General features: G+C 41.9%; 1 protein-coding gene across 1 annotated transcript in view; it reads right to left on the bottom strand.

The window, feature by feature from the left end:
* The window catches only part of LOC103767886 (DENN domain-containing protein 5B), a gene marked incomplete at both ends in the record, with an annotated part of 48,540 nt that overhangs the window by 10,568 nt on the left and 10,629 nt on the right, over positions 1–27,343 (bottom strand). Inside the window, 5 exons of the mRNA XM_008935017.1 lie at positions 2,525–2,618; positions 12,001–12,151; positions 14,207–14,438; positions 15,777–16,313; positions 19,874–20,061. Of these exons, the coding sequence (XP_008933265.1) occupies positions 2,525–2,618; positions 12,001–12,151; positions 14,207–14,438; positions 15,777–16,313; positions 19,874–20,061 (1,202 nt within the window). The remainder of the gene's footprint in view (positions 1–2,524; positions 2,619–12,000; positions 12,152–14,206; positions 14,439–15,776; positions 16,314–19,873; positions 20,062–27,343) is intronic.

The raw sequence follows: 27,343 nt of genomic DNA, 5'->3' as shown, positions 1-27,343 counted from the left end.
AAAAATTTGCCAAAAATTTTTTGATTTTTTTTTTTTTTTTTTTTTTTTGTTTGTTAAAAAACTTAACATTATAGAATAATCTTGATAAAAGTCTTGAAATACAGCACTTGTAGCCTGGTATGGGAATGCTCCATTTCCATAGTGTGTTTTCCTCCTAAATCTAGTGCTGCCTCTTTGGGGGATGGTATGTGACAGTGACTGCTCTTCCTCTGAGAGGAATGGATCACATCCCTACAGAGACTTAGTGCTGCTGCAGGCTGGGTTTTCTGGGGCACTGAGAGGTCACAGCTGCTGCATCCTTAGAGCTTTCTGTCTGGGGAGAAATTAATTTATTTCATAGAATCATCGAATGGTTTGGTTTGCAAGGGACCCTAAAGATCATCTAGATCCAACTCCCCTGCCATGGGCAGGGATACCTTCCACCAGATCAGGAAAAGAAAAGCAAAAGCCAATGATGCTGATTAAGTTAACTGAAACAGTTCACTTTTTTTTTTTTTTTTTAAATGGAGGAGTACAATTTTTCTGACATAATTGGATTTTTCAATACAAAATTTGGACAAGAACCTCTTAACATCAGTCCAACAGGTCAGACAAGAACGTAAGTTTCTTCCATGGAGAGCTGTGTTCAACAAAAGTGCTCAGCTAGGTAATTAAAGTTTCACCAATACTGTAAGGACTTAAAAATAACTTAGAAACTACATGTGGGAATAAAAAAAAAAAATCACAGATGATGGAAGCATACTCAGCAAGCAATCTCACAAGTGATTTCCATCTAGCTAAGTGCAAAAATTAGCCACAAAACTGGTGAAATAGTAATGCAGGGAATATATAACTAGGAAATCTAATATTTCTTTTTAAATGCAGAGGGTTAAATAAAATGCAAAGTGCGGTTATATTCTGAAGAGTACAAAACATGAATAACCTTATAGTATTCATTGTATGCCTTAGTATTGTAAAATAAAAAAGGAAAAATTACCAACTCTTGTAAGTTCAAGAGAAGAATAAGGGTTGGATGAAAGAACCAACTGAGAAAGAACCTGTTCTCCAGCATCCACACACCACCTTCCTCTCCCCACCGGGGTGCAGCAGTTGGAAAGCAATGTTTTTTGGCTCTGACACCCTAAGCTGAATTGCCAGGTAAGCAACATGGGAAAAGACGAAGCAAAAACAAAATTCTTGTCCTTCAGCCTTGGAGCTATCATGTTTGCCAGGGACCTGGTGTGGAAGCCTAGAGCTGATTTCCAGCTACTTTTCCGATTATAACCACACTTTCAAGCACTACAGGGACGAGCTCATACTCTACAAGAAAGGGAGAGGTTTGAGACTCAGTGCAGACAGCAGTTCCTCGTGCTAACAACATCTCAAAAGCAGCTTTCAACAAGAAAAACTAAAACATACCAGGCAGCATTCAGAGAAGGATTTTTTAGGAGGCCGTGCAGGAGGGGGTGGTCCCTGATCCCACTCCCAGAAGGCCATTGAGTTCTGACGAAGCAAAAGCTCCTCCGATGGCTAAGAGGAGGCAGATGCCCCAATGGCAGAATAGCCAGAAAGAAAGAGGAGACAAAGCAAAAGAAGCATGCATATGATCCACAGCCAAAAAAAAAAAAAAAAAGAAAGAAAATACATGACAAAGTACTGAAAAGGCTCTGCTGAGATACACACACGAGGCGACGCTTAAAATATACTTGCAAAGCCATTTTAGCAAAAATAGCAACAAACATGTACAAGTGCTGTTTTGCTGTTTCCATGAAACATCACTCAAAGCTGCAGTTCAAGAGTCTACTCATTTGTTCAGGCTCTTTCAGAAGGCAAATGCCAATATTGGCCAACATTGTTCAGCAAGATTTACCACAAAACAGCATGAGTGTTTCATTTTTGCTCACGACATACAAAAGAAGCACATGGACATTAATGGAAAAATATGGCAGAAAATATTTAATGAAGGATGAGAAACTGAAAAGATGGGAAAGAAACGTGTGTATGTGACTGACATTTACAAGATGCATGGGAGTTTCCAAGCTTTATGCATAAAAAAGCCCCAAAGTCTTAACCTTTCAAATAGGCATACTCATGTCAGGAACAAAAGTAAGAGAGAGAAAAAATTCCTCTAAAAAAGATAAAAGTCCTTCTTCATTGGCCTCTACAGCACTGACATTTATTCAAGGACTTGACTTTTGTAGAGACCATCACCCTGGCTAGAACTCAGCAGCTGCATGCAGGCAGGCACCAAAGCTCTGCTCTCTGCTTACAGCAACACGGCCAGGGTCTAAATCAGCAACTAAGCCATTTTCTTTATGGCAAAAGGGCTGTCTTATTGCAAAAGAGTAAAAGCGCTTTATTTCTGCTGTGTCCTTTGAAGTTGTGCAGCATATAGCAGCGTCTGTAACGAACAGCATCTAGATGGCTACAGAGACCCACACAAACACTACGATAGCCACAAAGCTGCCCAAAGCAATAACAACATTTGTCTAAACCCCACCCCCTGGATGACAAGCTTGTGCCACCCACAAATGATGCCACCTACCTCCCTTAAGTCATTGTCCAGCCCGATGTGTTCCGAGTGCTGCCGCAGGCGGTCCTTCCTTCGCTGCGCAGTGGTGCTGCGGCTGGCCCAGCGGCTGGCAAGGCAGAGAGAGAGCCAAAACACACATGAGTGGGGAAAAAACAGGAGGGGAAGCCTGGGTCAGGGGCCAGGGGACGTCCAATGGGTCTGCAGCAGGAGAAACAAAAGCACAATCTTTGACCTTGAAGTAGACATGGGTGCAAGCTGGAGCCTGACCTCCCCGTGGGAAGCTGCCTGGCTGGTGACAGGCCAGCGTGCACCCAAGGGACAAATGCCCTGGTGGAACCGTGCCCATTGCCTGCCAGGGTCTCCAGTGAGAGCTCCTGTGTTGCTGGAAAAGCAGGTGATGCCACAGCAGTGATGCCAGCAATAGGTAAATCACTGTACTTCACTACCCAACACCACCATTGTTTGCTGCATTTGCTGAAGTCTGATAAAAATGGTGTCTTGTAGGAACAAACAAAATACAGTTATGTATTTTGAGTAGCAACACCTAAGATCTTCTTCTTTTGTGAGAGGTGATAATTCTCCTTTCTCCACTTCTTGCAGTACTTCCAGGAATTACTTCAGAGAAATTTCTCATTGTGATAGCAACTACTGTGATACTTGAGTGCACCTCTGCCTAAAGGCTATAAACAATATTGATGTTCTTGGGATCATTCGTGTTGCTACTTTCACATTATCTTTTTGTGGCATGTATTTGAAAGTGAGCAACTTTAAAGCTCCTGAGTGTCCAAATTCCTTTATGCCCAATGCTGTAACAAAACATAAGCCAAGATAATTCTGTTCCAAAGAATTTCTAGTCTGATTGCAGGGTTTCTAATAATACCATAGCCTTCAGGCAAATCCTTGAAAACAAAAATGCTCAACTAGTGGAGAAAATAAAGAAGTTAATAAATAATTTATAAAAGAAAGCTGAAAAAATACTGTATAAAGCAACCTATGAAGCATTAAAAAATAAGTACCTTAATGCATATGAAGGCTATATCTTCAGAATGACATTACTTAACTACTGTGGTGTTTGTTAAAATTAAAAATGTCCTTAAAATATGGTAAAAACAAAAAAAAAAAAAAAGAAAAAATCCACCAAGAAAACACCACCCCTACTCTCCAACCTCAGTACTTAAGCCAAAGGGACCCTTCAAACCTGTCTCCATCCCAGACCCTCTGCTCCAGACTGAAGTGCCTATGCTGGGCAGCACACCACAATGACTGATCTGAGGTGGCTCTGGTGGCTCTTTCTAAAGGACCTGTGAGCAACAGGCCGAGTCCCTGGGGATTTTGGTTCTCTGCTTTTGATAGATCTGTACAGAGGGAGACTTAGAGATGGCCACATCAAAGACAGAAGTGTGTGCTTGGTGAGCCTCTCCACACCGGTGGTATTGGTGAGGATGGCAGTTCCCAGATCCCAAACCCATCTATTTCTGTGTGCACTCCAAACAGAAGCATATACAAATAGGATCTGGGATCTGAGCTGTTTGGGCAAGGAGTTTCAGCCAGCAGCACATAAGCAGATACATGCCTGGGGGAGGAAACCCTTGCACAGACCTGGACCTAAGTCCTGACATGTCCAGCAAGCTGCTGGGGATGTGTAGGGAGGGGAACCTGACCCAAGATTAGTGTACGAACATAATCCCTTGTAACCAAACCCTCCTATTTCCAGAGAGCAGGACTTTGTATACGTGTACCTATCTCTACCAATTCCTCCACAGTGGATCAACCAAAGAGTAAATTTTGGCTAACTGCACAGATAAATAGGGGAAAAAAAGTCACAGAAACTGTATTTTTAATAGTCAAATCGAAGTCCTTTCCTACCCCCCGGACAATGTCAAGAAAACAGGTACAAAGGGAAAAATAAACATCTGGGTCTGTATGTAATTATGGTTCAGCACCTCACTATTCCATATGACAAGAAATTTATTTTTAAAGCAATGTAGCCTCAAGTGTCTTGTAACTAAACAAAACAGCCCAATAGGTGTCTGCACAGCAAACACTGATACCTTCTCAGAGGAACACATTACTGACATAAGTGTCTTTGCACCTCCTCAGAAGTCTTAAAAATACACAGCCCACGAGTTTAGTAAGTCACCACTTCCCCCCTCCCGCCCCCAGAAGCTACACCTAAGGCTTCATTAGCAGACTGAGAAGGAGGAAATAAAACACTACATTAATAATCTCAACAACTAGAAATGCAGCAGAAAAAAACACCTCCTCAAACAGAGGATAGTAGATGCTAAATTGACTTTAGCTACCTGGCTGCAGAGACATTCCATTTTTTGCAAAGTAGCACCATGCTTACATTTCATATGCTAGAATGCCAATGACACATGGAAAGTTAAGTTATACATTAAATATTACCCTTGTCATATTTTTCTGCTGCAGTTTATATGGTATTTTCTGAATTCTAGACAAAGCTTGGAAACCTCTTCACCTGCATTTCTGTAGTTGCTGGAAGACATAAGAACTGCTAGAAATGTCCTTTGAGGGAACATGTCTCACCCAAGGTGAAAGCTGAATGAAAGCCACAAAATAATTACAAGTAGCACACCATCATTAAAGCATTTTCAGTTAATTCCAGCCCTGTACTCCATCTGGGAGAAGGCACAGACGATTCTCCAGATTATTAATCAGAACTATTTGAACATTTTAAGCATACAAACATAAAGATCATTGGGCATTTATGAAAAAGAGTGGTGCTCATTAGCTGGAGGACTTACACCCACAGCGAGCTGCACATTCCCTCTTTCCCAGCCTCTGAACTGAGAAAGAGGAGCTGCCTGGGCTCTGGGTGAGGTCTGTGCATTGAGATGCTGTTCTGAATCTCTCTGGGAGGTTTTGTGAAGATCTAACAGCAGATAAGTAGGATTAAGCAGCTAAATCTTTTAAAGCCTTTTCTTTACTGGGCCACATAGAATTTTCCCAAAATAATGCTTCAATATTGCAAAAACCATTCCCTCCCCTCTCATCAGCAAAGACTGCATTTTAAATTACTCCTCCTCTCTCTTCAGTCACTGAAAGTGATTTTAAGGGGGGTAAAAGCCCTCCCCAGTGACCACACCACCTCCCTTAAATTGCCAAAATCCCATGCAGGTGCCTCTCCCAGCCCTGCTGTCAGCTGCTGCTTTATGCACACCTCAGCCCCTGCTCTGCCGGAGCAGTGAGGAAAGCTGTACTTAGGGGGGCAAACGCCTGCTTGTTGTCAGCCCTTAGTCCTGGGCTTTTCAGCTAAACCACTGCCACCCAGGTCTCTGCGGAGCAGATGCCAGAGGACACCGAGCCCTCCTGGCTGGTCCCTGCCTCGAGGGGATGAGCCCTGAGCTGCCTGGCACCTGGGAGTGCACACAGCCCTGCTTCCTCCCCTAGGTGCTGCCCAAGTACTGACCTCAAAATGCCCTCTCCCCATTTTTTGGCCTGTAGAGCCATGAGCATGGACGACTGGCATGTTTCATTTATTCCTTGCTGCAGAGGCATTGCTACAAGCACTAAATCTCTGAGGATGAAGCAGCTGCAGCTTGAGCGCTGTGTTGCGGAGAGCCCTGGGACAAGCTGCCTACATAGAGAATGGAGAAAATGTTTGTTTCGGTAGTCTCCCTGTCTCTAACTCCCATGCTCAAAGACAAATGCTCTTCACCTTCAGGGCCTGTGAAAAAACTGATATTTCAGAGGAGGGACCAGGAAAGACAGTGTTCTATTCAATATAAAGAAATGACTTGAAGACACCTCCAACTAAGACCTTTTTAACTTGAACACAGTGAAGTCAGTATTGTTTAATATCAAATTAGACCCACCAAAGCATAGGAATAGGTTTTCAGGAACTGGAGGAAATGTAAAGGTGACACTTGGAAAAGATGATACTTAACCTGTGATACTTAATTTCTGTAGTAAAAATGGTAAGGCAGTCAGCATCGAAGCTGAACCGTCAGAAACCAATCCAGAAAAACAGCAGCTTCAAACCAGGGACTGCCCACCATGTGTATCGCTGTACTGCAACCATGTGTTTGTACTTCTCTGCCCTCCCCCTTTTCCCCCCACACCCCTTTTTAAAGCTCCATGGAGAAATGAAGAAATTATGTCTATCCACACAGGCAGGATATATACTGCAATACACACAACATACTGCTGGACAACTTAATTCACATATGGATTTAGTCAATATTGCCATCACCATGAAAACTTCACAACCTGTTTACAGTGATAACAGAGAGAAGGAAGGAGAGAAATGAGTTTGTCTATAACAAACTTTTGTCTATGAGAACCCAAATGTCCTCATAAAGACCATCTCCTGAGGCACAACAGGCCTGCAAATCATGACTATACCCCTATACCTCCCACCAAAGTATACTTTTCCCTATACTTCCAACAAAGGAGTTCTCTGACTGCATTTCTGTATACACAAATTAGCACACAGCTAATTTTTAAGTTATTCATATATATATATATATAGTAATTCATGCTTTATTCTTGAAAATTAATGTATTTGAAACACAAGTGATTAATATTTTCATTTCACCTGTCAGTAGTTTGCTATATTAGGTTACCAAATGTATAATAACAGCTTGTTTCAGATTTTAATATGTAAAAGGTGAGCTTTTACTACTTGCAAAGTTTAAATAACATCAGTGTTATGTGTGGATGGCTCATTGCTGACTCACTTCTCGCTCATGTAGATGCACTGCACAGATGCTACTCTATACTACTTGAAAATGCAGCCGTTTGGTTAGATTAAAAAAAAAAGAAAACCAAATCTAAAACTAGTTCATTGAAGATAGCCACAATTAAAACAGTACCAGACAGATAAGGAGGTAGAAAAAGCCCATACAATATGAAGCGCTCACTTCAAGAGACAGATAATTTCCCATACAAAATATAATTTAGTTAAAACTAGAGTGAATTCTTTTATCGTTCAGAGGTTCAGTAACCACTTTGCATTGTAGATCATATTTTCTTTAAAAACAGTAACTGATGTTAATGCTAGTGAATAAGCAAACAGTAGTCCTGTTTAAAGATGAAAAGAACCAGATCACCAGGCAGAAAACCCCTGGGCCATTCACAACGTCAGAGGGGGGTCAGTGATGGAGTCCAGAGGACAGGCCCCACACAAGCTGTGCTATAAAGTGGAGCACAAAAATGAACTGATTTCATACACTCCCAATGCATGATTTTTGCAAATAAATACTGACACAGTGCTGACGTCAGAGAAACACAGCAGAGGAACAAATGCCTGGAGAAAGCAAACAAATACTTTTGACATCTGCTTCATGGGTAAGAGCAAGACATCACTCAGCTAAAGCCTGAGGCTAGGAGGTCAAGTATAGCGGGGTCTGTGCTTCAAGACTTGGATTGCACCCTCCTTTGGGGATTGCTGCAGGTTAGGTAGAACAGAGAGGACAGACAGAAGCATGGAACTCACAGGAAGCCAGGACACAAGTGAGAGAGCTCAGGAGAGAGAAGTAGTGAGGGCAGGAAAGAGGAAACAAGCTGGTCAGGGAAGGAAGCAAGGAAGAAAACAGGGCTTAGATAAAAAACAGGGGAAAACAGGGCTAAACAAAGAGAAAGGCAAATAGGCTAATTGAAGCCATTTCGTACATATGTAACAAAGCAAACACTTCCTTTTAAAACCAAAAGAAAACAAGGGGGAAAAAAAAAAAAAATCAGCTCAATTTTCTTTGCAGGCATTTGCTCCAAATTGCCAGAATGCAAATACATTCCCATGCTTGGTATGCAATCAGTGTTTTCCTCTGCAATATTTAATCTCATTTATCAAGCTTCTTAGTACAAATTAAGTTACAATGTAATCAATTAGATTGAATACACAGCTTGTTTCATTGTTGTAATTTCGCACTGTAAGCATATTCACCATAATTTAACAATTAGCTAATCAAAAATCATGAAGTGTTTATGTAGGTTGGCTTTTTGTCATTCAAATTCTTCTCCTGGATCGTTGTAAATACATCAGCCAGAGGAGTCCCAGCTACAAATCTAAAAGCCTGGCAAAAAAATGCACGCAGGGAAGGGAGAGTGGAACGTGTAGAAGCCTCAGTGCAGTGCTGGGGTTTGAAAAAGGAAAGTAGAACTCTGGAACCATGGCTTTTTTTCCAGAATAACAGAGAAACTATCTAAGGGACTGCAGCCTGGATGGGCCACTTTTGAACCTGGAAAAAGATGCAGCTGCTCCCTGTAGATTCAGGAGGTTCACCCATGATGTGGGGGAATGTACTGAAGGTGATGAGTGCAGAGGGAGTCCCTCAGGTGGGACACTGATGCCTGATGGGAAAGAGGACAGAAGGGGGTGTTTTTTGTTGGTGTGCTGTTTGCTTTTTTTTTTTTTTGGGGTTCTTTTAAATGGCTGTTAGCTGGGGTGAATCGCCCTTTTCTTTACAGAAAAAAATAATACTTCTTCTAAAAAATTATTTGGATACAACAGTTATAATCTCTTGCTTAAGTTTAGATCTGCATATTCTGCAGTTAATGTCTTTCTATGTTCCACATTTCCCTGTTTCACTATGAGGTGAAGAGGAGCCCTAATGACACAAAACATGCACCTGCAGTGTGAATGCTGGTAAGAGGAGGAGCAAATGAAAGAGGTGTTGTTCTCCCAATCCACAAATGACCAAGCAAGTGAGAGAAAGCAGCAAGCAGCGTGATGCTGGCTGTGGCCAGAGGAGCACAGGTTCATCCCTTTGTCCAGTCTTTTAGAGGACATCCTGAGGGGAAGTGGGAGGAGGCAGCACACTGTGACAGAAGTAGGACAAAGCATGCTGCTGAGCATGCCTCTGGGCTGACAGATGAAACATTATTAGACTTCACTTGTATGACAGTCTCTGGGGTTTTAACACTTACCCAGGGTAACGTGATCAACATTTATTTCCAGCTGTGTTTAGGTGGAAGGGATCCAACAGGACTGTCAACCCTCCCTCTGTCCTCAAGCCCTGCTTTCCATGCCCAGCAACCACGAGCCAGGCTCTTCCTCTCCCAAACATGATTTGTGCCTCTCTAGGCAACATAGTTTTCTGGGATCCCATACAGGATCTAGAACTAATACTGAAAGTGTTTGTTCTTTGCATTGTATTTCTGATTTAGATATGTTATAGATATAATAGCACAGTAACTGACAGAGCTATCTCCAGTGTTCTGCCTGGTTACAGGAAGGGAATAGCTGGGTAACATTATGAGCTCCACTTTTATATTAGTTAGTTTATCTGTCTAGAAATGGAAGCAATAAAAATCTGATTACTAGCCAGTGAGGACAAGTTTTCATTATAACAGCTTTGAATTGGTCTATTTCCTACCATCCAGCACCAGCTGACTGTAGCATAGGAACGATTTCTTTCTCCCCCCTGCAAATACACTTCCATACAACATTCAGGACAAAATTTGCTATGTAGAATTGAAATCTGCAAAAAATAATTCTCATCTACACAGCAAGATTCTTTGCATTAAATTTATGAGCACACACACACAAGCTACATCTGAAGTGCCTGAGAATGTAGCTGAAATGTTCTCTTCCCCCATCCCCATATGCAAAGGCCCAGACCTGTACGTGAGTATAACATGTCTCCAAGAAGCATACATTGGGAAATTCAAATTAATGGGAGGCTATACTACAATTGATTTTGTGGTCAAAAGAATTATACTGTATTTGGAGAGAACATGAAAAGGCTATCTGTTTTATACATGGGTGTAAATTCAGCAAAATTACACATCTTAAATGGATGGGAAAGAGAGTCCTCTCAGCTGCTCACATAAAAAGCCGGGAAGCAGAAAGATACAAACAGATGGTCTTGAGATTTTCCAATTACAAACCTTTTTGGCAATATACAACTGGAGGAATTCCAAACATTTGTCACTTTGACACCGCTTTGTGGTAAGTAATGGAATTTTGGTACTTAGAAATTCGGAAACATGCTGCAACTGAAGACAAAACAAGCTATCTAAATCAAAATTATCACTCGAGGAGTTAAAGTCACATTTTAGAATAGGTCCCAACCTAACAGAAGCATCTCAAAAGGCATAAGGAAAACTATTTTTAGTTGATGCTTATTCATAGATTCACTAAGAGTCTGCAAGACAGCCAGAAAACGAAGCAACTTTGAGCAGGCTGGGCATGCTCACGCTGTTGCTGACACTGTAAAACTGAAACCCACTATAAGGATAAGAGGCAGACTGCTAAACACAGAATCCCACGAGATGAAGAAACCATCTATTCCTCAAGAGAGCAAAATTTGTGTCAGTTTGAAAGAAGACTGCAGACAAAGGAACACTGAAATACATGTTCCTTTTTTTATTTTCCTTAATTTATTTATTTATAGAATTGTAATCCTTTAAACTTTCAATGCTTAACGACATCTTATCATTCACAAGTCTTATTCCTGGTAGGTTTTTCAAAAAGGATTAGCTAGCACTTGGGTGCACAAAAGGTGTATAAATAGAATTGAGTGGGCTCCTCATACAGGAGCTTAAAGCAGCATGTGTGCACACACTTGTCTAAAATGAAGGCTAGCTTTAACATTTGGACAGTTGTAGCTTTTGGAGCTCTCAGAATTATCCATGGCTCCCATACTTTGACCTACCACAGAAACTGGAAGTGAGGGTTTGAGCTAATAATTTAATGAAGCAGTCATCACTGATGCAAAAATATTCCATTTTTGAAGGGGGAAGAAAACCCCTTCTTGGTTTTGAGGGAGAGAAGAAAGGGAAAAAAAAGTGACTTACAAGACTTATGTTCTATTATAACTGTATAAATGTAAAGTGTATCAGTACTCCAGGCTCTCATTTTATATTAGGTAAATTAACCTAATTAATGACATGATCAACTCCACAGCTACAGGTACTCCTACCTTCATATGAAAGTGCCCTGCAGAACTTTATCAGACTCAGAAGAGAAACCCAGGCACAGAACCACATACTTCCTACCCTCACCAAGTTATTTTTCCAGTCTACTCCAACATGGATACTGAAAGAGCTATAAAAATCTCTGGATCATGGAATAATAACTAAAGAAAAGAGAGGAACAGATTTGGCATCAGTTTCATTCTGCATGATGGTGTGAAGGTTTCAATACCAACATTTCTTTCAGAATCCGAATTTTGTCTTGGGTTTCCAAATTATCATATTCACTGCAAAACAGCGAAGAAATCAATTTTAAACTTATTACAGCAGTGATAAAATGAAAAATATGTATAAGACACAGTACTTACCACTCAACAGAAAACAGTGCTGAGGAATCTTCCCAAAACCAGAGCTAATGCTTTCTAACATAACCAAAACCGTGGCTATAACTTTAAAAACTGCAGCCCATACAAACCATAGATGAAAAGAGTTGCTACAGTTCATGAGACTGGTCAGAAGGTGCCCAAACTTAGGACTCCTGCCCAATGATATGTATGTTTTATATGAGAAACCTGCTTTCAAATCCAGAAGATAAAACCTGTGCTTACTTGTTATTGGTGGGTCCTGTTGCCAAGACATCTGATTGCAACTTTGGGAAAAATCCCTGTTCATATTTCCCTTGGCCAATCTTCATATCAAGCAAGTGTGGGTGGATAGCTGTGTGATCGATCTTCATCAGCCGCTGCTCAATGGATTGGGCTGCAAGGTACAGGCACAGGGCAACAGTCACATTAGCCAACCACCTGAGGACACATGCTACCACAACAGAAGTGGTCATGCTTTGACCCCTGGACACACTCTAAAAAGTTAAATAGTGACTTTAGACCCAGAAATCCATCACTTACAGAAGTGAGGAGACATCCACGCTGTTATTTTGTTATTTTGCTTTTAGTTTCTTCACCCAGCACAATGAGTATTGGCACAAACAAGTTAGCTGATAAGCAAGCAGGTATTTTTGGGCACCTAGGAGATGGGTTATGAATCAGCAAGAGCAGTACAATCTTTCCCTGAAATTCAGCGTTTGGCTTCAGCAGGATGGAGACCTTTGAGGTCAGCTGCAACTTTCTGTGTGGTCAGGCACCTCACTTTGCCCCAACACGTCTCCTTGGGCAGATGCAGGGGGATGATACCTGAGTTTTGCAAACATCTGGCACCTATAATGATCCTCCTCCTGAAATTACATGTGTCATTACTGGATGACAGGCTTTCAAAAAATCATAGCTGACTGTAGCAAGGCCTGAGAAGCATCAAGAAGATGAACAGATGCTTGGAAACAGGGGAGGCCAAGGCAAGACTGGAGAGGGCTCCCCAGGAATATCAGCTCTGCTGAGACTTATGCAGTTCGTTAATTTGCTTCAAAAATGTGAGGATTTCATCTAAGATCTTGTGCAGGATGAAAACAAAATCTGTCACCCTCTCAACAATGAATCAGATGCACTGTGAAGGAAAGGGGAAAGAAGCTGTATGGGAGAAATCAGCATTTCATTAGCAACTTTGATATCCAACTCTTTATAGCCCCATCCATTAACAGGCAGACCTGTTCTTTTCCGCATACCATGACTAGTGAATAAATATGCAAAATGTGGAAGATAAACCCATTTTCCATTTTTTTTTGAGCAACAAGGAATTTGTTTCCTATTTTACAAAACTGTGATGGGAAGAAACCGTCATAAGATTTACATACATTATCATTAGAAACTCAGCAGCTTTTTTTCTTTCCCCCTTGAAAAAGAAATCTCTCTCTTTTTGTATGTGTTTATTTTGGAGAAAAGGACTGGGTAGTGTGAAGTCAAAGGGATTGAAGGGTTCCAAAACTAGGTTAAACAAACAGGTGCTGGATTGGTGCTAGGGTCACATATATGGTGAATAATAAATACAAAGGAGAGTTGGTATTACTATCAGTTTGCTGCTTTTCACAAGACAGAAAATGAGGTTCCGGTGCCACAATATCTACCAAAACTAGAGGCTCAACAGAGAGTCGACCTGCAAATTAGAACTGGTTTTAGACAAAAGTTAAGCAGACACAGGATTTCTATTTCTGCCACATTTGTAACAAGTAAACCACTCTGAAGGAATTAAACAAAAATAATCCATGAGAAATGTGTTTGCCCCAGTTTGCTAATGTGTCCCAATAAACTTAAGAGTTTAATTCCCTGTATTACTTGGAAATGAAATAAATACTTGCACAGTAAAAAAACCCAAGTATAATTTGAAAATGCATCCTGTGACTGTAAAGGAAAAAAAAAAAAACAAACCAAGTCTTCTGTGTGCAGCATATTGTTCATTGACACTGGGCATCTATTACTGGAGCTACTAAATATGTCACACAGGATTATGTCCCCGGCATCCCCCACTGCTCTAACCAAATGGCATAAGGCAGAAAATGTTCTTTTTATGGGAAGGGGGAGATGAGGCCAGTGGAGGAGACACTGGGACTCAGCTCCTTTGTGTGCCTGGCACTGGTCCCACTACCACGGTGAAGGAAAGCTCTCCTGGCAAAGGAACAGGAGTTGCCTGAAATGAGAAAAGGTGAGCCCACCTCCATCGTTTGGTTTGTGTGTATTAAAGGCACTAGTCTACGAGTTCAAAAGCAGGATGAAGTTTTTGCCTAGGGAAAATAAGGACACCACTGAGTCCTCCTCAGGTAGCTCTAGGGCTTCCTCACCGTCCGCAATGCTCAGATGACTGAGGACCTATATTTCTTTGTGGCTGACATTGTACTGTTGAATATTTTACTAGCCTGTCTGAACATACCTGCTTCTTTCAAAGTGCTGCATTTCTGATAGTTGGATGTCCGCAGTGCAGGAGCCCTGACATTATATAGCCGTATTTTCTCAATGCGGGAGTCAAAAACGCGCAGAAAAGGGTCCTTCTCTTCCCACTGGGAGATTATCTTATTGTCTATGAAGGTTGCAAACATCTGTGTTTCGATGAAGTGTGAAAGGAATGGGAGGTAAGGCTCAGGTTGGTCCGAAAGGAAGGAAGCCTGAAATACAGAACAGCTCGTTAGTGCTGTGTATCCCCCGGTGTTGACGTGATGCAGGGCCAGGTCCACCAGCCAACAGGAAGGCTTGGACAAGGCTTCCCCACCATCTCAGGGAGGACAGGATCCAGCTACAAAGGGGTTTGGCTCACGGGTCACCTCTGTGTCATGACTGTGAGAAATAAGCAGTCAGGGAGGCTTCTTGACAGCCAGAGTAAAGGCAATATGGAGCTACTGAGGCAGTGCCTGTGCTGCCTGCTGTTTCAAAGCAGCCTAGCACCTACCACCAACAAGAATGAGCCCTGTGCAACCCACAGCAGACCACTGCCATGTGTGCCCACTTGGAACTCCCAAGCTGTGTGCTCCTGCTTGGGGACCCTATCACTTATTAAGGGGTCATATATACCAAGGTGTGTACAATGCTCTTCAGTTAATACTCTTTTGTGAAGGTACGCAGGAAAATTAATCATGAAATTCAATTAAAATTGCCTGAGTCTCTAACTGAGCTTTGACAGCCCTAACCTTACAGCCCATTTTACTGTAGCAGTACTAGTGGAGATTGCCCAAACTCCTCCTTTTGAACACTGCACTGTTCAACACCCGAATATAAACAAGATCAATAACAGGCATCATTTTAGGGGGTGAAAAAGTGATTCAAATAAATGTTCAGTCTGTTCCTATTTACCCCTGTAACATTCTCCTTGGAGAAGGACTTGTACCTGAAAAAGCTGATGTCTAAGAGCGCTATCTACTTTGCAAAGTCACTTGGAAATAATAACTGTGCAAGATTCCAAATTTTTTTCATTCCTTTTGCTGGCCTACAGTCTATTCATTTGCCCATTTCTTATCCCAGCTTCCTTTTTACTCTTGTGTACACACTACAAGGGAGCCAGAACACCACTCACTCTTCTGCCATGCCAATGCAGTAACCTTCTACGGAACAAAAGCCCTACTGTGAGATTAGGAAACAATCCTAATTTGGAAGGATGGAAGGAGAAGGGAGGGGATGAGAAGAAAGAGGAAGGGGAGAAAGAGGGAGAGTCATATTCCACCACTACTTTTCCACCAAACCCGAAGTAAAGCCCCATCAGGTGGGCAGAAGCCTGCCAGCTTGGTTCATACAAGTCAGGACAGCTCTGACTGGCTCAGTGGATCTGCCCCCAGGTACTTTGGCAGGTGACCTAACCCTGTGTAACCGAAACAGACAAATCTCTCCGTGAGGCCTAGGAAGAAGAGCGGATTAAGGAGTACCTAGGCTAGATATACCCAATACAGCTATCCCCCCTCCCTCCCTCCCCAAAGCACTTTCAGATGGAAAGACGAATACACGGCTATCTTTACTTTGTCAAAGTTTTGCATTTGTTCCCTGTTTGTCAGCCACGACTCCATATCGGGGGCAGCCTGGATGACGAAAGCCTCATAGTCGGCGAACATCTGCGTGAAGCGGTTGGCGAAAACCTCGCGGAGCTGCACGTTCAGTTTGTAGTCCCTCAGCTCCACCTCCTCACACGGCAATTTCCCATCCTTCTCCTTCTCTGTGAGGGGGGCTGTGATGGACATTTTTTCCACCGTCACACCGGTTCTTTTGGCGAGGGCTTGCAGGCGGGCGATGGTCTCGTTGCCTTTCAGCAGCTCGTACATGTTGAGGGCATTGCCGGGGATGTTCCCGTTCTTCTTGTCATTCACCAAGTCGCTCAGAACCAGGTTCTTGAGTTTGGTGGCGCTGTCACTGCAGTGCAGGTTACCCTCTGGAGGGATCCCAAACTGCAGGAGAACCTCGGAGATTTCCTGGATAAACTCCAGTTTGTTGGGGAACTGGGGGAATTCCTCTGGCAATTCGATGAAATGGTTGTCGATGTCTACAAAGCACAAGTTTGCCTGAAATACACAGAAAAGTTTCAAAAAGGACACTCAGCACTGAATTGGCTCTTCTGCTAAGTAGCCCAATTTTCCCAAGGTGCTTCCAGACAGAATGGTAAGAGCACACATATGCAGGAGACTTTAGCTGTGTTGTCTAGCCTGTGTCATTTCAGACTACAGTAAAGCTGAAGGCCAACTGGATGGAAATTTTTTTATGAACAAATAAAGCCTCCTGCCTTCTCTTGTTCCCTTAGGACTTGTAGACCCCAAAATACCCACTACCAAGATTTGATATCCCCTCCCAGACTGGCCAACGACACACCACCAAGCAGGATATGCAGCACCACTTCTCAGGCCACATAAATGCTATTTGTGTGAATTACTGCACCTCAAAGGCACATTTATTTTATCAAGACCCAACTGCAAGAAGCCTCTGTAGCTGTGCTGCCAAGGAACAAGATATTCAGTAAGAAAGGTGACACTGCTACGAGCAAAGGCACAAAAGAGGGTCCCATGCAAATCCTTTGGAATCACATCAGAGTATAGCTTGTCCACTGGAGGTCAAGCCCTATTTCCCCACTCCCCCTATCCTGTTTCCATGGAGGTTTTTAATCTTGGCAATTCCTCTGCCTGAGATTTAAACAGAGTGCTCTTAGACAGCTGTGCTATGAATGGAGATGGATCTCAGCCCATAAGATTAAAGCTAAGTGAAGCCATGAATCTAGCGGAGCAGCTACTTTTACTAGGGAAGTGTCAATGGGGGGGACGGAAGAACCTTACATAAAAATTAATTACATTGCAAATGTACCCTCAGGAATAATAGCAGAATGAAAAACAGTAATTGATCTTCTGAATTGCAGCTTACATCTGAAATTCACTGTCTGAGTGCACCGTGTGGAATAAAATCTTAAAGCAGGTCAGATTCCCAGGTTGTGAAGCTGTGATGGGTTTTGCGCTGGCATAAAGCTGCAGGGACCCACAGAGCAGGAGCAGCAGCAGGTCTCTGTTAGCCTGACTTGGCCATTAGCACAGCTCCTCTGCCTTCCCCAAGGCACTTTGTTCTTTACTTCTCACCAAATGCTGTAGACTAATCTTCAGATTATGTAAGCAGAAAGGGCCTTTTTTCTTCCTTTTCTGAATCAGGAAACACATTCCACAGCAAACATGGTTATAATATATTGGATATTTCAGGGACATGTTTGAAATTAATCACTTTTCACATAGATACTTGAAAGGGTATTAGTGTTCATTTGGAAATGCAGAAGTGTCCCTTCAGCTCAACTTTTCACAATAAATTTAGACTGTACAAAGAAAAGCACATCTTCATAGAAAACAATTAACTTTACAGCTATTAAAGTCACGGTATGCATTGGTACGGTTCTGTGGCTCAGGGACTGTCTTCTTATCTATCAATATTTCATTTAAAAGGCTTTTTAATTTCAGCTCTGCATATCATTTACAAAATTTGAAAAATGAGATTTGGATTCAGAAGACCCTTGGGGAATTGGTCTCACTTCTCTCTTCAAAAACATCTGATGATTAAAGTTAATGCAGAGAGATTAGTAACCTTAAGACAGCATGATGGCCAGTTGTTAGAATTTTTATCTCTAACAAACAAATGGTTTATATTTACAGAGCAAGAGCCTGAAAAGCTAGCCCCTGGCCTGAACAATAAAGGAATGCTAAAGTGAATGGTGCTTCATCACTGCTTGCATGCTCAGGGATTTTCTATTTTTTATTGTCTAGAGGAATTTGAGATTCAACATCTTCCCTGTTCAATATCCCTTCTTTCTTTCCTGCTTCCACAATTAGTGGACCTGTGGTGTTCCTAAATGCTGGTATTTTTAACTCATTTGTTAACCATAATAACTGGGGGGTGGAGGGGGTGATTTCCACCCCACTGTTATTCTTCCCTCACTGGAAATACATAATTTGTTATCCCAGCAATACTACAAGCCCATCACATTAAAATGTTAATTTAAGGAGAATGACAGCTTAATCTGCTAACTAAAAGCACAAGACTAATAATTTTTTTAATCACAGTAATTATGTAATATTAACATGGTTTTACTGAAGAGCGTAGCTAGATACCAGCTTTGTTTCCATACCGATGCAAATTTCATGCAATCGGGTCATTGTATCCATGAGGTAAGGTTTGATTTGCACTGTTATATGCTACTGAGGCTAAGAATCTCTCACTTCTACCTAATACTTGAAATAGACCTTTATTAAAAACTGTATTCTCCTTGCCCTGGGTTTATTCCTCCACTTCCACATACAAATTCCTCCTCCTGCAAATTCTCCTCTCTGCTCCCATCTACCCTCTTGGTAAGAGCACCTATTTGCAAGCCTCAGGTCTTCTGTCCCCAGGAGAGGTTCCCACCTCTGGGAGCTGAGTACAATGCAGCCACTGCCATGAGATGTTGCAGTTATTCATAGTGTCTCCACTGATTTTAAGAAGAAACCCAGGTTAAAATGCATGACATGCTTAAGAGATGGGGCCAGTCACCATCTCAGAAGCAGTTGGGCTAGCTGTATCCCAAAGACTATGTAGTATGGGGAGTGATCAGTGGCCACGTTAAAATGCAAAGCAATTTTAATCGTCTTGGTCAAATTTTGAGAAAAATCTTTATTTCACTCTTTAGCACCAGTGATTTTAATACCTAGATTAGGAATACAACCTTTCCTTCCTTTCTTTTTCCTCTGGAGAAAATATCATAGAATCACAGTATCATAGAATCATTAAGGTTGGGAAAAGATCTCTAAAATCATCAAGTCCAAACGTCAACACAACACTACAATGACCATTAAACCATGTCCCAAAGTACCATGTCTACACATTGTTTTAACACCTCCAGTGATGGTGACTCCACCACCTCACTGGGCAGCATGTGCCAATGCTTCACCACAATATGACAGACCAGGCAAAGTTTGCATAGGAGGACAGAAGATCTTCAGTCCAAAAGACTATCATTGGATTAAGTCAATATTTTAAAAGTATGTACATATGCCTCCAAGTGGTTCACAGGCATAGTATTAAGCAAACCTGGTTTTTTTGAAGTCAGGACACTGGTCTAGTAATAGGAGCCGTCCAGAAGCATGTGGGCTCACCTGTGGGTGGAATGAGGCTGGCAGGATGGGGCATACTTCTCAGCCCCAAATGGGGAGACAGGGACAGCTTTATACCATCTAGCAAATGCACCCAAAACCCACTTTAATATGGACCACCCCTGAATGAAATGCTCTTTAGCCCTCTGTCAATAGGGCTGTGACACTGACAAAGAAAAACAAAACCTGCTGAAGCATGTGATGCATGGAAAGCAGAGAAACTTTCAACATCACAGCAAGCAGCAGAAAGAGAAGCATTGAGAAGTCACTGCAATTAGCAGCACTCATTAAATTCAGATATGGACTGAGAAGAGCCACAGAGACTTCTCCGACTACCTCATTCCTGTTGACAAACTATCTTCCCAGTGCCAGAGAAGCCTCCTAATGCTGGGCATGGCATTCTCCAGCAGGGATTCATAGGAATATTATTAAGAAGTGTCAGAGTAGCAACCTCAAAGGCAGAGACTGACCTCCTGAGGAAGCTCCAGCTTGGAGCGGTCAGTTCCCTCCTTGGACTGTAGCCCCATCAGATAGGGAACAGGAGCATCCAGAAAATGCAGGAGAGAGGCAGGAAGGATGGGGACATACACGTGCTGCCACTGAAATGGGAACAGTAGCGTCGTGATCCCCTCAGCCACCGTCATCAGACGCTGATAATCTAGACAGGGAGAGAGAGAGAGAGAGAGAGATCGATCAAATTATCTTTCTGTGCTTTGCTTTTGAAATCTGGTTGGCAAGGACATCAGTGACAAGACAGAAACCATGTTTATACAGTAAGATACTGTTTAAAAAATAAGACAATACTTAGAAACCTTAAACATTACTTAATTCATCAAAACTCATTACCCCCAGGAAGAAATTGCTGGACACAAATATTCATACCTTATCTTAGACCTATCTCATCATTAAATCCATTTATTAAAAGGATACCAAAAGTTCTCACTATAGTACAGGATAACAATACTTTAGTTCTATAAAAAGCATGTATTTTTACAGGGGAAAAGGAGGAGAATGAAGTGAACTTCAAGGAAACATTGTGGTTTCTCACTTGCTCCTGCTTGCCTGCTTCTGCTCCACTAGCTACTACTTCTAAGGCCAAGTGTGCTTTCCAGAAGACTCATCTTGGTCACAAACAAGCAGAAGTTTTCACTCCTAAGTATTTAAAAGCATTGCTTTTAAGTAAAAGCCAAGCAGAATCCTAATAAAAATTAACTTCTCAAAAATATCCTGTACAACTAACATATTTATATTGAATTATTTTCCCAAATTTGTATCTTATCCACTAGCTCTTTGCTTTGCAACGTTTTGGTTCAAGTAAATACATCATGCATTATTTTTTAAATTAAAATTTAATTTAATCCATCTGAGCTGCAATAATATACCCAAATTTGGATAAGAGCAAATTATTTTTCAAATATCCAGCTGGCATGATGCCATACCACCACTCCTTTACTAACATAAATGAGAGAATCTAAACTTGCGAACACTTAAAAAATACAAAAAGAAAAAAAGACCTGTTGGTATTAGAGATGGTCATTCTTACAGGAAATATCAAGCTGCAGACAATCCATTAGGAAACAGGTAAAGACCCCTGGGTCTTGTAAGCTGCTGGTGACTGTGAAACCAGTTGATTGTTTCTACTCCATATTACAGTAGCTTCTGCATTAACAACAACTCCCCCCCAGATTTCTAAGAACATGGAAGAACTTAAACCCAAATACCTTAAGAATCTTAACTTATCTTGAAGCAGCAGCACATCTTATTTAACAGTAGTTGTTAAAGACAGGAACATCAAAGTGCAATTTGGTAGAGTGACTCTGAACTTGGATGAGGTATGTGGCACAGACAAGAGGGGGACTCGGCTCCGATTCCCATTCTGGGCCTCCACCACTTGTGAAAGCTCACTATTTCACTATTTATGCACAGCTTCAGTGCAGCGGTATATCATCAGTAACCAGCAGAAGTGGCAGAGGGGTTGGCTCCTCTATGGCTGTATCCAAAACCAGTTCTCATCAGTGCTAGGCAAGACTCACAAGCTTTGGTTTGAGCAACCAGAAGATTTTCATTCTCACCAAGGCCAGACCCAGGCCCTTTGTTAACATTTGGGTTGTTCCCATCCCCTCTGCCCCACTCCATGAAATTAAAGATATATGTATGACCACTCTGGTTTTGAGTCAGGTAAGAAGGCTTCTTTCCTAGAGCCCTACTGACTGCTTTTGCCTGGACAGGACCCAGCCTGACCCTTCCCATTTCCTGGGCCAGCCAGCCTGATACAGAGAGCAGCAGAAGGTGCTGCCGTCAGACACTGCTCAGCTACTAGGAGGTCACTGGGAAGATGCACATGAATAAATATGCAAATTAAAACAACGAATTGCATAACCCATTCTCCTTCTTGCTAGCACCTCTCTGTGGAAAATCAGCCTCCATCTGCAGAAGGCCAGCTAGCAGGGCAAAAACATTTTTCATCTTGTCTTAGAAAAGCTAGTCATGCAATTTTCAAAATTATTTTCACGCATATAAGTCAGTCTCAAGGTTACACCGAAAAACCATGCCCAGCTACCTATTGGCTTGTTATGAATCCCTCCCTATGCAATGGTCTATAATTACACACCTTCATTTGCTGCCTTGTTGGGGAGCACTTATACAAACACAACTTACAACACCTGCTGGTGAAGCTTAGCTGTCTCCTAACATTTCATAGCTCCAGAAGCTCCAGTTAACTGTTATCATTTAGCAATACTTGTTAGTGATTAGCAGAGATAAAAAAAAAACCTACGTACGCAGCAGTTTTCACTGAAGAAAAAGAAGTCTCCAAGTTCCTCCAGAAAAATATAAAACCCAACAAATGGTTCTTTTGATATTTGTTTAATGAAATAAGAAAATCTGGTTACTTTGCATTTACTTTCAAGCCTGTACAAGATTAGACACCGATCCTGTAAAGCATAATGTCTTTTTTGATGGAAAGATTATTGTTCCTATCAGCATTTGGGGAAAGTTTACATGGTTACTGAGGACAACCAGGAATCAAGGGTTTTCTCAATTTCCCAAAACAATCTCCAGCTGCAAGCCTAGTTTTGCCTACTATTTTATGAATGACAAGCCCAGGTAAGAAAATTATTGTCTGACCCCACTCCAAACTTGCGAGTTAGAATAGGAGATTTGATAGAATTTGCCAGTTTAGGGAGTGCCTTTTGAGAATGGGCTGTCTGTTGAGTAGAGCAAGGAAACAACAGCCCTGCTTTCCATCCCTTTGACATCAGGAAACATCAGAAAAGATACAAAAAATACAAACATGGTCTGGGTGATACCCACAGGAGGTCACAAACTCAGAATGATGAATGGTGCAAATAAAGGTAATTTCCTGAATTCCATGAAATGAAACCCTTCCTCCTCTTGGGGCTCACACACCTCACACAGCGTATGAACACTGGATGCAGTGAGAGGTTCTGCAATGCCAACAAAACTAATACTGATCGCTTCAAATGCATGAGCAGGAGGTCACTGCCCATGGTGACGGCCCACAGTAGCAGCTGCTGCCACCAGAACAAAGTTCTGATCCATGCAAAATCATCCCTGGGTACAGAAATAAGTTGCGACAGTAGAGACCTAAGCCTAGGGCAGTGCCTCCCCTTCTCTTTGCTGTGCAGCCCAGGGCAGTGGAGAAAAAAAGCAGAAAATCTGGAGACCTACTGAATGTCCCCAATGCCAGATGTCTTTCTCTGCAGTGTGCAGATGGGCTTCTAGCTTTACATTTGTCTCACCCTGGATCTCCTTTCCATCTGATTGCTCCACTTCTCTTGCACACATTGCTATATCACTCTGTCACTTTCAGTTTTCATTTCTCCCCACGCCAAAAGTGATGGTAGCTAATACCACAGTATTTAACTTACTTGGCAGCTACACCTGCAACCCTCACCCTGCCTTCCTGGGACAGGGAACTATCCTGTGTTCTCCAGGACAGGGAACACCATCGAGCACAGCCCCCTACAATCTCCAATCCAATCTCTTTTTTCTGGCAGCATCTGCTGGGGCCCTTGGCCAAGCCCCACATCTCACTTGCACATGACAAGCAACTGCAGCAGGGACATGCTCTGCTGTGGCATGGCTGCTCTGCCATGCCAGCACTACGTTTCAGCCACCCTTTACAAAGCTCACATAGCTCACAGGATACAACAGAATGCTTAAAATCCAAACTGAGGGATTCCTGTATAATTACAAACCACTGTTTTTTGTGCTGCAGGTGGAAATGGTTTTAGCATTTGACCACCAATTCACTTTAAAAGATTTTCTGAAAGAGGACAAAATTTGACAAATATTTGTCTCATGATGGATTCTCTGTAATACAATAACAGGACAACAACCAACCAGCACAGTATTACAACAGATATGGTGCATGCAGAAATTATCTATCCCAAAGAGCTTAAAGTCCAAGCACAGGCAGTGACTAAGAAAGCAAAATAAAATCATCCTTTCATTTTTGAGACTGGGTATAGAAGATCTGAGATGTTCAGCAATTCACAAAGCTCAATATAAAAATTACTTTTCCTGCTACAAAGAATACTGATATCCCAAAATCCTTCCTATGCTACAGCAAAGCAAAATCAAGAACCTCTGAGAGGAGAAAGGGACATCAATATTACTCCTACTCAGAACAGCTAAGACCTCCCTTGTTCAGGTGCTGCCTCCCAAAAAGGTTCAATCAAGCAGAAAAGAATTTCACTGGGGACCTTCTCAGCAAATGCCCAACCACAGGATTTTTGAGTACAAGGCCCGTGTGAGAGCATACACATACTCATCCAAACCAGAAATGGTGTTCTTGCTGTGATCAATACACTGTTAGTCCAGTTTCAACACAATCAGCCTTCCGGATGAAAGAACAATTTGGCAGTTTTCCAGCTCTCTGTTCCAGTAACCTGCCATTGTAAGGTAGAAAGCCTACCACAGAGCTGGAGTCTCAGCCTGGATCTTCTAAATACAGTACAATGCTTTAAAAATAGACCATGCTTCCTCTTTCTTTTTAAGTCTCACTTTACATACCATTTGGAAGCATTTGAAAAGAGAGGTTACATGGGCACCACTTCCTTTCCTCTATTGCTTTTTGAACCTGCATAAAGTAGAACTGCCACATAGTTAAATATGTACCCTGCAAGACTACAGTCAGATTATGTTTGCAAAGAGTACTTTATCAAAAGAAACAAAACGATGCTAAACGATAGTTTTAAACAAAACAAAGCCACTAACAGAGAAAAAAAAACTAAAAATCAATGAACCTTAATGAATAAGAGCTAATTCTTCAGAAAGAAACACCTGAAGTGGCTTTAAAACCTTCTTGTGACTAATAGTTATTCCATATCCTACCTCTTCAGTCAAAGCACTATAAGCAATTGCTGTTCAGTTGCTACTTTTTATAACAAGATATGGATCAGCTGACCCAGATATGTTGGAAAAGCTGGAAAAAAACCCGAAACTCAGAGCTTTGAGCTCTGAGTGTGAGTCAGGAATGGCATACAATAGTTATCAGACCTGTCTTAGGGGCGTGGTACCTTCAGATCTGTAATGTTTATATATAGCATAGTGCAGATGAAAAAGGAAATCTGAAATTCACATCTGAGACAAAAATCATTTATGAAAGCGAAGGGTTTCAAATCAGATCTCAATAGTTCCACAGAAACAATGCATTTAAGTGTTGCAGACTTCAAAGCGCCCTGGAAGCTTCATCTTTCATCTGGTTTGTATGCCAGCAGCTGTGATGACTGACAAGCCAGATCAGGTTATCTTCAAGAGATGTTCAGACAAAAGGCACAAAAATGTTTCAGGAACTGTTTCTTCGCCATAGAAATCACCTTGCACCAGTGCTGCCTTCAGGGAACTTGCACAGGTCAGTGACATGGGGTTGTAACCAGCAGACTGCCCTGGAGAAACGGCCCATGGCATCTCAATGCTCTTTAGCCCTGACAAAAGCGTGGATTTGCCAGCAAGTGACACAGAACATGAGTTACAAGATAAAAGCAGAGTGACAATTAATGCAAATCTGAAAACATATTTTCTTAAACAGGATGATCAAGATGAGCCTGCATCTAATTGCCTGAACAAAGAATTAGCCTCTCAGACTTGGGGTCAGCTCTGCCCAAGGGAAACATCCCAAGGCTGATACTCACTGAGGCCAATTCCTTCCATTTTTCCTCATTGGCAAATGCTTAATGGGGGGAAAAAAAAAAAATAATCACTTCCAGTTCAATAAATTTCAATTTATACTATTTATCTGTGTCACAGCCTGCCACCAGTGCTTGAGCATCAATTAGTTTATGATTAAGAGCCACCTTAAGAATTAATTCACAGGAAAAGGTGAATTAGCTCCCATTACCGGCATGGTTAAGCCTCGGAGAGCAGGGCAAAAGTCTGTGACAAAGCTGACAAGGTGGCAGCAAGACACACGAAGATGCCTCTGATGACACAGCGAACACCTTGCTCATCCTTGTGGCTGCTGGGGCAGAGCAGCCTCCCTGTTGGGCGGCAGCCCTGGGACAGGGCAGCAGGCTGGTAGGGAGGGCAGACTCCAGCAGGCAACAGCTTCACTCGAGACCACTTTGGACTGCCGTGTTATTTATCTGGCATTTGCCATAATGGCAATGTAAAGGCCTAATTTAACTTTCTTCTCCCTGTTCTTAAAAGGCAAACTTGTTTTATAACAGAAAATATTAAGATCCAATTAAAAAAAGTGGAGAGGTAGTGGAGTGTGTGTGGAGTGTCAAAACCAGTTGCCCATTAGAATCATAGAATCCCTCAGGTTGGAAGAGACCTCCAAGATCATCAAGTCCAACCATTAAGCCAACACTACTAAGTCCTCTGCTAAAATAGATCAGAATTTGTCAGAGTTAGAAGGGACCACAAGGATCACCCAGCTCCAACCCCTCTGCCATGAGCAGGGACACCTCACACTAGATCAGGTTGTCTAGAGCCTCATCCAGCCTGGCCTTAAAGACCCCCAGGGATGGGGTCTCAACCACCTCCATGGGCAACCCATTCCAGGGTCTCACCACTCTCATGGTGAAGAACTTCTTCCTGATGTCCAGCCTGAATCTGCCCACTTCCAGCTTTGCCCCATCCCCCTAATCTTGTCATTACCCGATATCCTAAAAAGTCCTTACCCAGCTTTCTTGTAGGCTCCCTTAAGATACTGGAAGGCCACATTCTTCCTCTACAGTTCATTGTGAATACAAACAAGAGTGGGATTGTGGTACAGACCAGTACTCCCTGCTACTCCTTGTTTCCAGGTGCTTGAAAAACTTGATTTTTCAGGCTGTGTTGACTTCTGCTAACAAAACTGAGCCACTTTAATTAAAAAGCAGCTTTGCTTTTCACCTAGGTTAAAAACAGAGTATACTTGATTCTCTGATTAGTCTATCCAATTACTTGTCTCCTTTCCAGGGTAACACATACCCACAGTCTCCTCTGACTGTGATGCTGTTGAAGCCCTAAACTCAGGTCTCTTTCACAGCACAGACACATTTTGTCCACATGTGAATCATTCTCTGCAATAGCTTCCCATTGGTTTTGATGAATACTAGTGTGGAGTGTAACTATTTAAATAATGAGTAAAAGATCAAATGTTTTCTACATAAGTATTTGGTGTAAAAACACTTTTAAAAGGCAAATACGTCATGCTTGTATTCGTTTTTAAAAATCACCCCCAAAACAGACTTTGGTAAGAAAGGTCTTTCAGACACTCTTTTTCTAGGTGATGACTTTATATATGTACAGTCATTTTTATCATAATTTCTAAGATTGAAATAAAAAAAAATGCAAAGAGCATTTCAATCTTTGAGGAACAATTACTCAAGCCCTTTAAAAAGCAACCTGGGAAATGCTCAAAATTATAATAAGCAGAAAGAGCCTAAGCTCTAAGAAGTTTATCTTTGTCTCCTCCACACATTCCCTCT

This window comes from Merops nubicus, unplaced genomic scaffold, assembly GCF_000691845.1.
Source record: "Merops nubicus isolate BGI_N331 unplaced genomic scaffold, ASM69184v1 scaffold23602, whole genome shotgun sequence".
NCBI classification, from domain to species: domain Eukaryota; kingdom Metazoa; phylum Chordata; class Aves; order Coraciiformes; family Meropidae; genus Merops; species Merops nubicus.
Note: the sequence above shows the minus strand (reverse complement) of the source record. Positions and strands in the feature narration are given on the sequence as shown.